Source organism: Pollachius pollachius (genome assembly GCF_949987615.1).
Source record: "Pollachius pollachius genome assembly, chromosome: 13".
Taxonomy (NCBI): domain Eukaryota; kingdom Metazoa; phylum Chordata; class Actinopteri; order Gadiformes; family Gadidae; genus Pollachius; species Pollachius pollachius.
Window position 1 is genome coordinate 16,492,394 of NC_136946.1, and position 17,765 is coordinate 16,510,158.

General features: G+C 42.4%; 2 protein-coding genes across 2 annotated transcripts; one reads left to right on the top strand and one right to left on the bottom strand.

Annotated features, from left to right (window-relative positions):
• Positions 1–114: 114 nt before the first annotated feature.
• LOC307084491 (uncharacterized protein) lies at positions 115–4,491 on the bottom strand. Its single transcript, XM_079748896.1, has 15 exons — positions 4,154–4,491; positions 3,997–4,045; positions 3,698–3,734; positions 3,426–3,510; positions 3,212–3,246; positions 2,981–3,032; positions 2,772–2,812; positions 2,541–2,590; positions 2,334–2,368; positions 2,105–2,156; positions 1,091–1,129; positions 855–904; positions 640–686; positions 400–449; positions 115–279 (listed from the first exon to the last, which is right to left on the bottom strand). The coding sequence occupies exons 1-8, from the start codon at positions 4,187–4,189 to the stop codon at positions 2,560–2,562; spliced, it is 366 nt and encodes a 121-aa protein (XP_079605022.1). The 5' UTR covers positions 4,190–4,491; the 3' UTR covers positions 115–279; positions 400–449; positions 640–686; positions 855–904; positions 1,091–1,129; positions 2,105–2,156; positions 2,334–2,368; positions 2,541–2,559.
• Positions 4,492–5,914: 1,423 nt separating this feature from the next.
• On the top strand, positions 5,915–17,243 carry sacm1la (SAC1 like phosphatidylinositide phosphatase a). The gene is made up of 20 exons (XM_079749956.1): positions 5,915–5,976; positions 7,153–7,250; positions 7,594–7,668; positions 7,999–8,126; positions 9,632–9,781; positions 10,029–10,088; positions 10,184–10,217; positions 10,466–10,567; positions 10,939–11,024; positions 11,402–11,488; positions 11,572–11,640; positions 11,764–11,843; positions 12,070–12,168; positions 12,314–12,452; positions 13,307–13,376; positions 13,541–13,613; positions 14,116–14,209; positions 14,321–14,413; positions 14,898–14,955; positions 15,347–17,243. The coding sequence occupies exons 1-20, from the start codon at positions 5,948–5,950 to the stop codon at positions 15,481–15,483; spliced, it is 1,761 nt and encodes a 586-aa protein (XP_079606082.1). The 5' UTR covers positions 5,915–5,947; the 3' UTR covers positions 15,484–17,243.
• Positions 17,244–17,765: the final 522 nt, after the last annotated feature.

Genomic DNA, 17,765 nt, shown 5'->3' on the forward strand with positions numbered 1-17,765 from the left:
TAAATTATAGCATTCACAAAACTCTACAGGCCAATTGATTTATCAACTTTTTATTGAAGTGCAGTTTAAGGTAATTTCACAAACAGTGTTTATTTCTGAAAATCCCATAGTCAAGACTAACCATTTGTTCAATCCAACAGTACAATTCAATTTTTTATCAAAGTCTTTATTATAAGACGGATTCAATAGAGGACATTTCAAAGATGTGTAGGGCAGCACATCAGCATAACACCTCTAAATTGAGTTTGATGAATTTCTAGAATCTTCCAAAAACAGCACCTGTAAGAAAAAAAAGATATACATCTTTTAGCATCAATTTTGAGCATTTGCAGAAACCGTACTATTTGAATATGCTGCCTCCAGGGCTATGCCGCAAACTGATAGGAGCGGGCTACTCACAAGTCAACACAGGCTTGTCGTTTCCTGTTTGTAATCGATCCGTTACTCGTCTATTAAAAGGGAAAATACACCATTAGTATAAATTACAATGAACAGCTTTGAATGAACCACTACGGTATGCCAAGTCAGCGTACTGTGAAAGATCTTCATGGGTGATAGTCAGAGACTCTAGTCTAGTGGATTCATCATTACAGCATATCAGTTTTTATCATCCGAAGCTGGGGAAAAGTTAAAACTTACTGGATGTCATCCCTCAAGTGGCTCCTGCTCTGCCAGGGTTTATACATCTGAAAAGGCAAATACATTTTTAGTTTACAGAACACGGTGTACAAAATCATCCAAAAATGGCTTCAGTCTCAGTGCGCTGCGAGTAAGCTTCATGTTTTGTCAGAAGAACCTTATAACAAATCATCATCGACTGATAGAAGCGACCACGTTGTAGCAAATACACTTACAGAGGGAAGGAGGTCTGTGCCATTGGAGGATCCCAATGTTCGCGTAATGTCTGTTTCAAAGATAAGGATGCAATTGGTTAGCATTAACTGCATTTAACATTCAAGTTAAGGCAAGCAGCACGTGCTTGTCAGCGTACTGTGAAATAGCTTCATGAGTTAGTCAGAGACTCTAGTCAAGTGATTCATCACGTAAGCACATAACACAAACAGCCATCTTAACCCAGAACTAGACTTACCGGACACATGACAATCATGGGCCTCAAACCATCTTCAATCTGAAATGAAAAGGTAGCAAAGTGAGACCCTAGTTGTGTGACCGCCATCAAATGGTTAAAAAACTGTAAATGTCTCAGTGCGCTGCGAGTAAGCTTCATTTAAGTCAGAAGAACTTTATAACAAATCACAGACAGACTTAAAGGAGAAATCCTGTGCAAAATGGATCTGGGATATGTTTAGCATGAAAATGAGTTGGAATGTTCAGTTGGGAGCAAAAAAGCGCATATAGGCGCATTCTTAAGTTGGCTGTTTTTAGCCAATTCTACCAAAACCGCTTTAAACTTGGAAAGATGGGGGCATGTCTCATGGTAAAAACTAAATAGCTATTTTAAACTACTGACAAGGCTAGAAGTAGCCCGACACTTTGGTAATATAATAAGATCCTTAAAATATAAAACGAGGCATTGATAACTTTGTAAGTGTACAGATTGTTTATTATCAAAGGACATTTTATACACAATACCATCAGTAGTTCGTCCGTCGACGCCATCTTGTCTATAAGACTCAATAAGTAGTTTGGGGAGCTTGCTCGTTGTTGACGGATGTCACAAGCTCTGTGTTCGCAAACCTACCTATGGAGTCTTAAAGAAAAGATGGCGTCGACGGGTGAACTACTGATGGTATTGTGTGTATAAAATGTCCTTGTTAATAAACATCTGTACACTTACAAAGTTATCGATGCCTTGTTTTATATGTTAAGACCCTTATTATACTACCAAAGTAGTGTCGGGCTACTTCTAGCCTGGTAAGTGGTTTAAAATAGCGATTTTGTTTTTACCATGACATGCCTTCATCTTTACAAGTTTATAGCATTTTGGTAGAGTCGGCTAAAAACAGCAAACTTAACAATGCGTCTATATGCGCTTTTTTGCTCCCAAACGAACATTCTAACTCGTTCCATTCCAAACATATCCCAGATCCATTTTACACCGATTTCTCCTTCAAGGTTGCAAAGTTGTTGCAAGTACACTTACAGTGGGTAATGAAGTCTGCTCCATCGGAATGATCCAGATGTTCAATTCAAGCCTGTGAAAGACAAGGATGATACATTAGCATCAACTGCATTTAACATTGAAGTTAAGACAAGCAGTACGTGCTTGTCAGCGTACTGTGTAAGAACTTCATGAGTTAGTCAGAGACTCTAGTCAAGTGATCATCATTAAAGCACATTTCTCTGTCATCATTAACTTGATTCAGACTTACCAGTCACATGACGTGTGCTTTGAACCATCTTCAATCTGAAACGATAAAAGTTAGCAAAGTTAAACCCTAGTTGTGTGACCTCCACCAAATGGTTAAACATGTTAAACTGTCTCAGTGCGCTGCGAGTAAGCTTCATTTAAGTCAGAAGAACCTTATAACAAATCATCATAGACGGACAAGAGACAACGTTGTAGCAAGTACACTTACAGAGAGAAGGAGGTGTGCCTCATTGGAGGATCCAAATGTTCACGGCAAGTCTGTTTGAAAGACAAGGATGCGATTGGTTAGCATCAACAAATTAACCAGTCAAGTTAATACAAGCAGAATGTGCTTGTCAGCGTACTGTGAAATAGCTTCATGAGTTAGTCAGAGACTCTAGTCAAGTGATTCATCACTTAAGCACATTTCTATGTCATCATTAACTTGAATCAGACTTACTGGTCACATGTCCCCACCATGGGCCTCAACCCATCTTCAACCTGAAATGGAGGCAAAGTTAGACCCTAGTTGTGTGACCGCCACCTAATGGTTAAAAATGTTAAAATGTCTCAGTGCGCTGCGAGTAAGCTTCATTTAAGTCAGAAGAACCTTATAACAAATCATCACCGACAGACTAAAGGTTACAAAGTTTTTGCAAGTACACTTACAGAGGGTAATGAAGTCTGCTCCATCGGAATGATCCAGATGTTCACTTCAAACCTGTGAAAGACAAGGAGGATACGGTTAGCATCAACTGCATTTAACAGTCAAGTTAATAGAACCAGCACGTGCTTATCAGCGTACTGTGTAAGAACTTCATGAGTTAGTCAGAGACTCTAGTCAAGTGATTCATCATTAAAGCACATTTCTCTGTCAACATTAACTTGATTCAGACTTACCAGTCACATGACATGTGGCTCAATCTTTCTTCAATCTGTAACGAAAAAGTAGCAAAGTTAGAACCTATTTGTGTGACTGGCACCAAATGTTGAAAAAAATGTAAATGTCTCAGTGCGCTGCGAGTAAGCTTCATGTTTTGTCAGAAGAACCTTTTAACAAATCATCATCGACTGATCGAAGAGACAATGTCGTAGAAATACATGTGGGACTTACAGAGGCAGTGGGCAGCAAGCCTGGTCTAGTCAAGCCTGGTCTAGTCCAGCCTGGTCCAGCCCAGCCCAGCCTGGTCCAGCCCAGCCTGGTCAAAAGAGAAAAGCAAGTTCAGTTAGCATCAGCTGCATTTGAAACATTTTAAAATAATTGCCAATCGTGCATCTTCAGCGTAATGTGTAAGAACTTCATGAAATAGTCAGAGACTCTAGTCAAATTATTCATCATTATAGCACATTACTCCTACACCCATCATTAACCCGATTCAGACTTACCGGTAACATGACACGATCAAGGGAGTCCACCTTCTACCTGAAATGGAGTAGGCAAATGTTAGCCAGACCTGGGCTTCAAGTACAAGTTATCATAGTTTAATGCCACAGAAGGGTTGTTTGTTACATGGAAAGGTCAACTTTAAAGCAACAGTGACTGTTTACATCCGTATATAGGATGTTTATACAAACGAGCGCTGCAACATTTTGTGTTCATTATGCTGGGTCAGCGTGCTTTGTCCAGTCAATCATAGAAGCAAATTACTTTCACAAGATACCAGATTCCATATCCGTACTCTTACATTCAAAACCAGTCTTGAACCAGTAGCCGCCATCTTTCTCGTCTGCACTCTGCAATACAAGGACGAAAGCGGTTGAAACATACGTGTGAACATTTAACGTGCACATATCAAATATGATAAACAATGCATTTATCAAAAACACAAATCCTTAACTCACCGGTATCAAATTTGAATACGGCGGCTTTTGTTGCATCCTTTAGCAGTGTTGAAACGCTGCTAAATGCTTAACTCAAAGTAGTTCTTTACCATCATATCGCACGGTGATTCTTTGTAATAACTCTAGTCCCGCTTTTAGTAAACAGCCGCGTCCCCCAGCAGCAGTCAGCGGGCACACGTGGGCTCCTTCTGCTACGTGGTAACACGCTGACATGCATGTTTAGATTTTCACTACAATCCCACTGAATCCTTACAGTGGATAACTGAATAATGGTGATAGTAATAGTCGGACACGACCCGGCCTGTATTACTATTATCTCAGTATGTGTCTTGACATCACGTCCCTCAGCAGCGAACCACTAACCAAGAGGCCCAGGAAACTGTCCCGCAGCCTTTATATACGGGGTCCTTGGCAGGTCCGTTTCGGTCCTTCTGTTTGCCGTTTGAAAAGTAATTTTCCATTTGTGTATATTGCGGGTTATTGTGTTAAGGATTGTTTTATTGTGTTAAGAATGATTGTACCTTTAGATTTTCTGTATATGTGTCTGCATTACAAGTTCGGGTAGATCATCCTTTTCAGACATTTTAATCAAAGCAGCCTCCTAGCATTTATTTATATTGATTAAAATGAAAAACATATTTAGTATACTATTTGTAATATTGAATTTGCATTTATTTTCAATACTAGGGTTCGCTATTGATCCATTCATCCTCAATTATTTGGTAGGCTATAATTGGTTCTTCGAGCAAGTCCACATTGCCACCTACAGGATGTATCGAGGAGCTTTCCAGTTCTGATCCGTCCCATCACTGTCATGTGAATAAACGAATTTGTTGTGTTGAATAAATAATAATCCTGTGCTTGAATATTAGATTTGGTTAGAGGAGTACATGACATAGTCAGCTTTTGGTCTGGTTATGTGTTTTAAACTTGTGACTGCGGTTCTTGAAATGTACTTTTATCGATTATTTTAAGCAACAATAGTCAATAAAAATATACACACCCACGCAAACGAATGACAATAACCATGTATTTCTCTTTGGAACCATACATTTACTGACAACAAACACTCTCTCTGAGAGAGAGAGAGAGAGAGAGAGAGAGAGAGAGAGAGAGAGAGAGAGAGAGAGAGAGAGAGAGAGAGAGAGAGAGAGAGTTGGGAGAAATACAACAATGTGGGCTCCCAGCAGCCAGATTAGTCACGTGTTGTGATGAGAGAAGGACCTTAAACTCCCCATAAACAGACTCTTCCCACTCGACTCACTTTTTCACAATGATTGCACTATTGCACACGTCCTCCATATTGTAAATACTTTGTATTTAGAGTGTATCTTTAATTAACTGTTTATAGGAGATACTGGAATTTTTCAACATCCCACATCTATTTATAGAGTAACATCTGATATGCATATATTGTATTTCTTTAGCGTTCATCCGCCTCGACAATGTACATTTTTGTGTCTCATGCAAATAAAGCTTTTTTCACCTGAATTTAATTGAGAGAGAGAAGGACACAAACACAGCTAAATACTGAACCAAATGCAAACACTAAACTAAGGTTAGCTACTAAACTAAATACCATAGGCTGTCAAAGGTAAATACCATAGGGATACCGCTGCGTATCCCGCCCTCGACATAGCTCATGAGGTTGCCAGATTGGACAGAAGTTAGACATCGCGTACAATGGGTTCTGTCAACTCTTGAATGGTGAATGCTGGGAGAATACTTGGCAAACCGGTGCTACGTAACTTACTATTCGTACGTCACTCAGGTTAGGTAGTGCATCAAGTGAAGATGGCGACCGTCTACGAAAGATACAATTTGTGAGTATCAAAAGGCGGTTCATGTTCAAATAGAAATGTTCTCGTTACATGCAAACAATATTGGACACGAATTCTATGAGGTTAATTGAAAGCATTGTTCTCCGGGCTGACTGTCTGGTGTTCCGCGACCCTCCGGTGGAGTGGTCTGTCACTGCCGGGTTTAGCTAGCTGGCTGGGCTGGACTCTGGGTGGATCCTGGGCTAGACAGGATTCTGACACACCTCGATAGAGACCAACAGTTCCAGACACACCTCAATAGAGACGAACATCAGGTTAACGCAAGGGACATTTGCAGCGTTCAAGTTGATTAATGTAAAGGGTTCATTTTGATGCCTCACTTTGACAAAGCACAGGCATCTGCATGCTGTGCTGTGTCAGCAGGTCAACAGTTTAGACACTATGGCTTCACAATCACTCATTTAATGTCACTTATTACATACCGTTGTATATAACTCGTTGCATAATCAATCGAACTTAAAACTCTTATATTATAGCTGTTTTGAATAGATATATGACAGCTGACACACCCATACTGATATGGACGTACAATGCTTCGTGCTGTTAACGTTTGGATTACGAAGTCCCAACAATAGAAGTGTTGTGTTCGTTAACTAAGCTCTCTAGCTCATGCTCTTTCAAATAGTTGCGTGTTTCACCTCAACTCCCTATGCTATAATTTAGGGCTCTTTTAAATGGGTTACTATATAACTGTTGTGTATATGTAACTGTTCTTCGTAAAATCTACTGCCTCTTCTCTAGATACCTCTAAAAGATATGGTGAATACTTCTAGATGTGTTCTTAAATCAGCACACCTTGATGAAAATAATCTTGATTCTAAAACGACCATGTGACCCAACTGCCCCTTAAAGGTGTTTGCCTTGGTTATATGTTAATGACCGTGTCATTCTAGTAATCTTACTGAAATAACCACAACCTTGCATTTCTACAGCCATGTGAACACATTCCTGTCAATGTGGTTTTCACGGTTTTTATTTAATTTAAGCCCAAATGCAGCTTTGGAGTGAAGTTGCTGCCTTGTATCATATTGTTAAGGGTTTTTTAGTTTGGAACCTCGATCATCTTGCTAAACAAGAAGTGTGACTATTCGACCAATGAGACATTGAGCCACCGTGGTAACAGACAGCAGAACCTACAGTGTCCTCCTCCCTCTCCAGGCACACCACGCCTGAGAAGCTCTTCATCGAGGCGTGCGATGAAGGGGCGGACGCGGTCCTGGCCATCGACAGGCTGTCAAACGAGATGACATTTACAGGTAGACACGATGCAAAGTGGGCGTAACTTTCTACCAAAAACGACTAAAGCAGGATTGGTATGGATGTAATTATCGTAAATCAATACACAAGCTAATAATTTTGTATCATTCTGAAACACATTGTTGGACACACAAATGCACACATACAAATGTCTGATCAGGCCGATTGAAACAAAGTTACTATCTGGCTTTGTCCAATACATTTGATTATAAGGAAGTGTCCTCTTTGCCAAACAAAAACCGAAGATTTAGTCATTTTACATTCGTAGTTTCACATCGTATCTGTCCACAATGAACCAATTCATGTTGATGGTGGTTCTGGTCCTGTGTATTTCTGTTCCAGTGAAAAAGGAAGTGCCGCCCTCCGCCGTCACCAGGCCTGTGTGTGGCGTCATGGGAACCATTCGTCTGGTAGCAGGTGGGTGTGGTGATCTGGGAGATGCTTGGACAGAGACGGCCTCTGATGCCACCATCATAGAGCTTCTTAGGATTTGTATTTTCTTTCCCTGGTTTAAAAATAATCAATAAAAGAAACGTTTTACATTGGAGCATAGCTTCATATCACTTCATCATTCTAATCCATCAAAATCATTATTGTCCCAACACACGTATCATTACCTAATGGAAAGTGTGATATTTGTATCTGTCACTATTGCTGAATGCTGCATCTGCCACGATGTCCCTGCCAAGGTTATGGATAAGTGGAACATAAGCGAAGCACTGATTATGAACCCCTCTGACGATGTAGGGATGTATCTCATCGTCATCACCAAGAAGAGGAACGTTGGCAGCCTTCTGGGACACGCCGTGTGGAAGATGGTGGAGTTTGAAATCATCGCTTATAAGAAGACGCTGCTGCATCTCACTGAAGCTCAGGTAAGCATTCTAATGCATCCTGTACTTCAAGTACAGTGTTCGTTTCACTTTTAAACTGTGAAGCACGTGAACAATTATATCAAGACTTGCTCACTTCTCTATCACAGAATGTTTTTGTCTATGTTTTTTACCATTTACTATTTATTTGATTGAACCCTAAAAGTTTGAATAACCAATCAATCAACAGGCTTCATTGTGTTTCTGTACTCAGTGTCCTTCAGTTGTACCTTCCTTTCACCACTGAATTATGGAAGCTACAGCGGTGTCTAATAGCAGCAGCCAGTGTGCATTATTAATAAAGGCTTCCACTTAGGCCCTGCTCATTTAGAAGCTGGCAGACTTTGGACCCGGGCCCTGTTATCTATGTAAGGTGGCACACCACTGCTGAGCAGCCGACTGATCTCCGATCAAGGAATCCATCAGATCTAGAGCAGAACTTTCCCTCTTGACCAGAAATGCTTCCACGGTTTGCTTTATTAAATATGTCATGCATTCTGGTCGTCTCTAAACTAAGGACAAACATCCTCTTAAGCAAATTGTATATCAGATAAAATAGGCAAAGGTTATAGCAGTAACTTATACAACAACCATTGGTTATGCTTCGATTTTCAGGTGATGCCATCACGTCCCATTTCACAAACCTTTACCAGAAATGTCTAATGCTTTCCATCAGAGACATTGCAGGGCCCAAGCTTCTATAGTGTACTTCTTCTTCTTTGGAGTTCTGATTAGGTAATGGAATACCGAGAACCAGATGCTACCATGTTCTCGGTTTCTTGGAACTCAGTCTGTGTGAAAGATTGTTCACTAGTCCCTCTAACCTCTGATGTTAAAAGGAAGGGATTGTCAGGCCTTGTTCTACAAGATAACCCGCTTAGCAACCCTGATCCTATTAGCTTGGATGCAAACATTTCCATATGCCTGCCAATGGTGGTTAGCTGAGGCTGCAGACCAGCTGCACACTGTCCTACCTGAATGATGCATTTATTTGCAATGTTTGGTGCTAGACCATCATCAGGCAAACGATTTGTGACAATGACGAGCCATCTTTAATAGTGACTGGCTTTTCGTCTGCCACCAATCCAATTTCCCATTTGCAGTAGCATGGCATGAATACCAAATGTCAATTTCCAATATCACACAACATTGTACCCCAAAATGCTTACATCAAATAGGTAGATTACTCAAATTAATTATTGCTTAAAGCCCCAAAGGCTTCACGGCTTTTTTAAAATTATGTGTGATATTTAATAATAAAGCTATATAATTGTTATTTTCAAAATATATTTCCTTCGGACACATTTTTCATGCTACGTGAAGTCATTGACCCATACACAATCTTCAGTCTCTGGTGGTCATGACGTGGCAGAAGTCATCCAAGACTCGTGTCAATGCAGTATATAACCTATGTTGCCCCTGCTAACTACACAGAATATGGTTCTTTCCACCATGATGAAAAAAGGCCCAAAACATTCTGATGCGTTGGCCGTTTTGTCTCGGTTTAGTCTCAGGAGAACAAGACGTTGCTGTCTATGGTGAGCAGTGTGCTGGCGACCGACGGCTTCTACTTCTGCACCGACTACGACCTAACCCACACCCTGCAGAGGCTGGCCAACACCAGCCCGGACTTCCAGGAGATGAGCCTCCTGGAGAGGGTAAGGCACCGCCTCAGCGCGCGGGTCGAATTCAAACCCGGTTTGTTAACCATGATCCCGTTACGCAATCGACGACCGACAATAACGGATATTTTGATATTGAACTACTTTACTCGGCACTCTGTTCGAGTGCGTTGGAGAACTGGTGGCGCAGCCCTTGTAATGGTGCCGCCGACCCAGTCCCCGTTGAGTCTCCCTCTGTGATAGCGTGTGATGGGTGGTTGATGTTGATCCCTGTGTGGTGCAGGCGGATCAACGGTTCGTGTGGAACGGGAACCTGCTGAGAGAGCTGGCGGCGCAGCCCGAGGTGAGCGGCGACTCCCTCCATGCTGTAGACACTTTGTTTTCCCACTAATAAAACCGGGGACACTCGGATTAACGGCCTTTTCTGTTCCTGTGCAGCTCCACAAATTCGCCCTCCCTGTTGTCCACGGCTGTATCCTTTCTCATCCATTTAATGTTCCTGCCTGTCTGTCAGTGTACCAGTCCGCACTCTGACCTTCATGTAATGCATTTGTGAGAGCTGGCCAGTATCACTCTTGGGTAAAATAAAAAAAAGCGGTTCACCCAGCAGTATTTTGGATGACCGTTGTGAGGAGGAGATATTTGGGGCGGTGGCGTACCCCGCCGGGCCCTACTCACTACACCCTGGTGAATCCACTCTCCTTGACCTGTCTGGCTCAGTCGTCGTCATGAAGCCATGCCGCATCAACGGGAAGATCTTTGAGTGGGTCCTCATCTCCAGGAGGAGCTGCTTCCGGGCCGGCGTCAGATACTACATCCGAGGTAAAGGATCCACCTGCTGGCTTAGGGAAACACAAAAGACTTCGCTGTTGGGGAAGTCTGGATAGCACTCTAAACATTGAGCTCGTTTTTTTCTAAAGAGGAAGTTGATGATGTGTTCGGTTGTTTGGTTGAGCTCTTGGGATGTCACTGTTTTTAAAAGTGAATGTTTTATAATGAAAGTGATTCCTTTTCTGTTATGTTTTATTGGTTTCATAAAATGTGGTGAAGGGTATGGTATTGGTATAGGGTTCAAATGTTAGTTTAATTTCATATTAAGAATCAATGTGGTGGACATCAGGGGTTTGAGCGACCCATTCTTCTAGCTGCTAAACGTCCTTTGCTCCTGACTGTGAGCTGGTGTGTGTTGGCAGGGATCGACTCTGAGGGACATGCTGCAAACTGTGTGGAGACGGAGCAGATTGTCCTCTATGAAGGGGCACAGGCCTCTTTTGTCCAGGCAAGTACCGGCAAGCACCAGAACTGCAAGCACCAGAACTGCAAGCACTAGAACTGCAAGCGCTAGAACTGCAAGCACTTGAACTGCAAGCACTAGAACTGCACTGGAACTGAAAGCACTGGAGCAAGCACTAGAACTGCATTGGAACTGCAGGTACTAGAACTGCAAGCACTAGAACTGCACAATCTTCAATTGGCATCTATATCCAGGTACTTATGTACCTTCTTTTCCATTTCCAAAAATAGTTCTAAAAATCATTTGATCTATTTTTAAGTATATTTCTTTTTAAAGCGAGTCAACATGACTGCAGTGTGTCTGTGCCCCGTTTGAAGGAGTTTGTCCTCTCAGTTTCTGCCTAACATCTTGTCTCCTCACAGACACGCGGGTCCATGCCCTTCTTCTGGTCCCAGAGGCCCAACCTCAAGTACAAGCCCAAGCCCCTGATCAGCAAGACTGCAAACCACGTATGAGCCGCCCCCTGTCATCAGCACCCCTGAGCTCCGTGCCTCTCCACGTCACTAAGAACCTCCTTGTTTCCCCTCCCCAGATGGACGGCTTCAAGAGGCACTTTGACTCTCAGTTCCTGATCTACGGGAAGCAGACCATTTTAAACCTGGTACGTCCTATTTCCCCTTTTTTTCCTGTTTTGTTTGATTCAAATTGATTCGTTAAAATGGTTGATATTCAAATATGGGGTTAGTCAATAAAGATGTCCTTTGTGCCTCTTGGAACTTACCAGGTGAACCAGAAGGGTTCAGAGAAACCACTGGAGCAGGCCTTCGCCAAGATGGTGTCCGGGGCGGATAAGGAGATGATCCAGTGGGTATCTTCATCTTCATTAGGGCTCTACCAAACCCTGTGGTTTCTCTTTAGGATTTGATGATCCAACTGTTATGTAATATGTTCATGATTTTAAAGTGTCTTTGACCAACGATTAAATCAATTAAAATTGAATGAATGAGGACTGAGGAATGTCCTGAATCGCCATCAGCCGTCCTCTACCTAGCGAACAAGTGTGTTTCCTCATGTCTGTCTGTGTCTTCAGCTACATAGCCTTCGACTTCCACAAGGAGTGCAGCCGCATGAGGTGGCACCGGCTCCAGCTACTGGTGGACGCCGTGGCAGAGAAGCAGGAGGAATACGGGTGGGTGTGTGAGTGTGTGTGTTGGTGTGCATGTGCATGTGCACGTACACCCGCTGCATTAATGCAAGCTTTCCCCCTTTACTCTGAGTGAACTCTTAACTAATACTGGTCGGACCTCTTTCTCTGGCTCCGTGGGACGTCTCAGGTATTTCATGGTGAACGCCGAGGGGAAGACGCTGGCCCAGCAGACCGGAACATTCCGCAGCAACTGCATGGACTGCCTGGACCGGACCAACGTCATCCAGAGCCTGCTGGCCCGCTGCTCGCTGCAGTCCCAGCTCCAGGTCAGTCCCCTAGTGTGACTACCACGTGTGGCACCCTGTGTTCTCAGTGTGACTACCACGTGTGGCAGCATGTGTTCTCAGTGTGACTACCACGTGTGACACCCTGTGTTCTCAGTGTGACTACCACGTGTGGCACCCTGTGTTCTCAGTGTGACTACCACGTGTGACACCCTGTGTTCTCAGTGTGACTACCACGTGTGACACCCTGTGTTGTCAGTGTGACTACCACGTGTGGCACCCTGTGTTCTCAGTGTGACTACCACGTGTGACACCCTGTGTTCTCAGTGTGACTACCACGTGTGGCAGCATGTGTTCTCAGTGTGACTACCACGTGTGGCACCCTGTGTTCTCAGTGTGACCACCACGTGTGGCACCCTGTGTTGTCAGTGTGACTACCACGTGTGGCAGCATGTGTGATTACCATGTGTGTTACCATGTTTTCTCAGTGTGTTACCCTGTGTTCTCAGTGTGATTACCTTGTGTGTTACCATGTGTTCTCAGTGTGACTACCATGTGTGTTCTCAGTGTGATTACCAGGAGTATTCCCAGTGTAATTACCAGGAGTATTCCCAGTGTGATTACCAGGAGTATTCCCAGTGTGTTTACCAGGAGTATTCCCAGTGTGATTACCAGGAGTATTCCCAGTGTGATTACCAGGAGTATTCCCAGTGTGATTACCAGGAGTATTCCCAGTGTGATTACCAGGAGTATTCCCAGTGTGATTACCAGGAGTATTCCCAGTGTGATTACCAGGAGTATTCCCAGTGTGATTACCAGGTGTATTCCCAGTGTGATCACCATGTGTGTCACCATGTTTTTGAGTAATGCCGTGTTGTTCTCTGGACGTTCTGCAGAGACTGGGTGTGCTGAACGTGGGCCAGAAGGTGGAAGAGCAGGCCCAGTTTGAACGAATCTACAAGAATGGTAAGCTTGCCTGTAGATCGGCAGTTCATCCACAGTGTGAACCTAATGAACCCAATGAGACGTTCAGCTTAAGGTGGTGATGTGAAGAGCACAATGTCCCCCTAAAATGCCTTTCTTCCCACCGCGGACCCTGCCCCGCTGTCTGTGTCTAACTCTCTAACCAGCATGGGCTGACAATGCCGACGCTTGCGCTGTGCAGTATGCAGGAACTGGAGCCCTGAAAACAGACTTCACAAGGTACACCATTGGTTTTCAAGGCTAAGTGTAAAGTGTGTGTTTGCCACAAATGAAGAACGGGAGAAAGTGAATGTGTGTAGTGTGTCTCCAACATCAGGAGGTTAACAATATTAAAAGGGATTATATTCGTTTTTTACATAATGTTAAATTAAGTAAATTTCATTCATAGGCTGCCTGTTGAACTGTCACAAATATTCGTGATCCTGTCAGTCTGAAATGAATGTGTGAAAGCCCCTTTCCATGCCATCATGCTGACAGTGAATGAATAGGCTGAAACGATAAACGTATCACCATGCAAGGCATTTAGATTCTTAATGTGTGCTAAGATGCTTCACCTTATCACCAATGACAATCTGTCCACACTTCTTCAGCATGACAGTTTATTAACGGTCAACAGACAATGGCAGTCACTAAAACCTACTCCTCCACAGCACTCTAACTCTGGCGGGGATCAATGAAAATGACCCGTTCCGCCGTAACCTTGTGTAACGGCCCATTTCAGGACTGGGAAGAGGACTCAAATGGGCCTGCTCATGGATGGCGTGAACTCCATGGTTCGCTACTACAAGAACAACCTCTCTGACGGCTTCAGACAGGTACGTGCGCCGGTCCGATCCTGATGAGGGTGCGTCCCGCGCCCCGACGTGCCAGAGGTTGGTGAGGCCGTCGGAGGTGTAATGAGGAATTCATCTCATCTCTGTGTGCAGGACTCCATCGACCTGTTCCTGGGTAACTTTGCGGTGGATGAGAGCGGCGGGCCCACCCCTCTCTGTGTCCAGAAGGACTGGAAGTTCCTCACAGTAAGCGCTTCACTATCGTCACTGTTTAAACGACAGGAACCCCTGAAATCCCACTGATGGCCCAGGTTATCGCGACTGCTGTCGGTAATTGCCTTAGAACAGATCAACAATGTGCCCACGTTATTATGGCTAGCAGCCGTCAGGCAGTGGCAACAGAACCAGCCGCTCCAAAGCCATGGGTTCCAGCACGGTGACCATGGTGACATGTGGCCACTGATGTTGTCTGACCTGTCGACTTGACTATTCTGACACGTATTGTTACTCCGTACTGGAGTGCGGTTGCAGTCATCATGGCCTCTCACACTACACCACCAAATCAGAGCTTTCCACCATGCCCTTTCCCTCTGATATCTGTTCCTGATCCCTGACGGCACGGTGAAGTGAAGCAGGCCTTTTGATTTCATGTAAAGGTTGAAGTAGAATCACCATTTTTGGATGAAGGTCTCTTGGGTGTGAATAACCCATTGTTGTTCTCCATGTGCAGCTGCCCATCATCATGTTGGTGGCCTTCTCCATGTGCATCGCCTCTCTGCTGCTGGCCGGTAAGTTCTGATCTTTTCCATGCTAGGATTTATGCAGAAACAAACATCACTTGTATGGTATCATCCGGTTTTAGATATTTATGACTCTACGAATTCACTGGTTCAATTTGCCATATCAACTTTTTATTTGTTGGATAATAACCCAACGTATTCTAATCGTATCACAATGTTATAGAATGTATGATTTTATTTGATTTTATATCTAAACAAACTCATTGAAGAAGCTGTCGGCACAGAGCCTATAATATTGATTTATCCCACATTGGCAAATACATCCATCCTCCAGAATCCTTTATGATATCCTTTATCATACTTTATTTTTAACCAACATGCCTTGATTCCCGGCTCACTGACGGTTCTCCTGTTCTCCGTCCCCCCCCTCCCCTCCTAGGAGACACCTGGAGCGACACCCTGGCATACGCTGCCATCTGGGGCGGGGCTGGCCTGCTCACAGCCGCAGTCATCATGTTCTATGGAACAGATTTCGTGGATGCCCCCAAGCTGGTCCACAAGGAGAAGATGGACTGAGTGTTTGAGCGTGTGAATGTGTGAGTGTGTGGGCAAAAGGAAAAGATAATTTCCTGGTCTTCCTTCTCGGGTTATAGCTCCCTCCCTGTTTGCTTTAGGCTGCACTGCCTGCTGCTTTGATACAGAGGTCCCCATAGATATATTGGTTCTTATATTTCTGGCTCTCTCTGCAATGATTCCCTGCTGCATACGGACTGCTTCATATGGTTTACATGAGTTCTTGTTTCCATATCTAAGGCCAGTGAGAGTAATGAGGGCTTGGTTGAAGTATTGGAAGTAAGTTGGCATTTCCCTTGCAGATCCCTTACTTTGAAAAGCGCTTGAGTAAATTTTCCAACTGGAACAATAAAATGTTCCACAAAATATTGATTAGCTATGTGGGAAGAATCATGTTGCAGCTTGCACAGAGGTTGGTTTCTTGAAGTACTTATCAGGTATATAGGCCTTTTTCCTCCAAATAAATTCATGGGTGATGTTATTTATTAATTCTAACAATGGTTCAAAGAAAATTATGTCTGGTTTATTATTCTAGGTCTGTGCTAATCCAATCTGTCTAAAATTAATCAAACCTACATACTTAATGCGTCTTCCTATCAACTTAATTGCAGAGTATGTATGCTGATTCTATTTTAGTATTGGTTCTTTGTTATTTTTGCACTTTTGGAACGATCAAATGACATGAATGCTCATTTCCAGATTGTGAAAGAATGTTACAATTCTATTATTGAGGACCAAGATGCAATGTTGCTCCGTGGCTATTAGTACTCTAGATCGATCCGTTGATGTAATCTGTTAATTGTCCTTTAGGGAGAGAGCTTTTGGCACTACTCTGGTAATGAGTTCAAATCCCTGTGTGGAATTCTGCCTTAAAACTGTGCCCCTTACTGAAGAGGGCATGGATGTTTCATTTTCTCACATGCTCATACATTCTAGAAGAACAGGTGTGATTTTAAGACTTACTGTATACGGGTGGATGCTCAGCCTTTTTGTTTCCATTTTCTTTTTGTGCAAATTGTAGCATTTAGGAACCATGTTCAGAATAGATGCATCATTATCACAATTGTTAGTGTATACAATTTAAATAAAGATCAGGAGATGTTTTGATCCTATCCTTCATCCTATATGATGGGATGGGATGTGAAAAACGCACATACATCCATTTGCAAAACCCTCACATGGTTTGACTAATTATGCATCCTTTCAGTACATTGCACACATTTATTTGAAATGCTCCCGGTATTGGCATCAATATAGCCTATTGTGGATGGGTATCATGATTAACAGATATATAAGTGCTACATGTTATGGAAGCGCTGTTATGACCTGTAAATCGAGACGGACCACAATGGTACCTAGAGGTTGAACAGCCAACAAACAAAGAGTTACATGGTCCAGAACAGTCCGCTAATCGGTGGAACTCTTCCTTTCCACCAAATATAAATTTGGAATAGTTTGTGTTCCAAAGTTACATTGGATGTTCGTCTAGACATAGCTGTAAGGATTTTTTTGGGATTTGGGTCATTACAGTAACGCAGCAAATTATATTTTACTCAATGGTAAAGGATATATTGTAAAAGTACCTCATTCCATTTAAAGTACTTATATACACTCAAGGTATTTTGATTTGATTTTGGTGGGTTGTGGGAAATAGGATTGTTTTGTTTCTTTGCTGTGGACGGTGTATATTAACTTGTGTTCCTCCTCAACACAATGTACATCATCTGGTTCAATAAATTCAGTTGATTTCCAATAAACTAATGAATAGCCTAATCCAGTACTTGATTTATTTTTCCTGTTCTCAAGAGTGAAATACTAGAAAATAATATTTGTCCTTCTGTATTTGGCTAAACTAATAGACCATTATCTTGTGTTAGGTTACAATAAAAAAAAAGATGTGTAGATGTATGTATTTATACATAAACACACACCTCTCTCTCTGTCTCTCTCTCTCTCTCTCTCTCTATATATATATATATATATATATATATATATATATATATATATATATATGCATCCTTTCAGTACATTGCACACATTTATTTGAAATGCTCCCGGTATTGGCATCAATATAGCCTATTGTGGATGGGTATATATATATATATATATGCTGTTATGCATAGTTTAGTTTCTTCCATCATGTTCTTTAACATAATTAATCATTCTATTTCACATGGTATGTTTCTGTCTTTTCACTAGTAAGTAAAAAAGTTAGCTATTCATGTTTAAGTTTATTTTTTAAATATTCAATATAATATATATATATATATATATTGATTTTTATA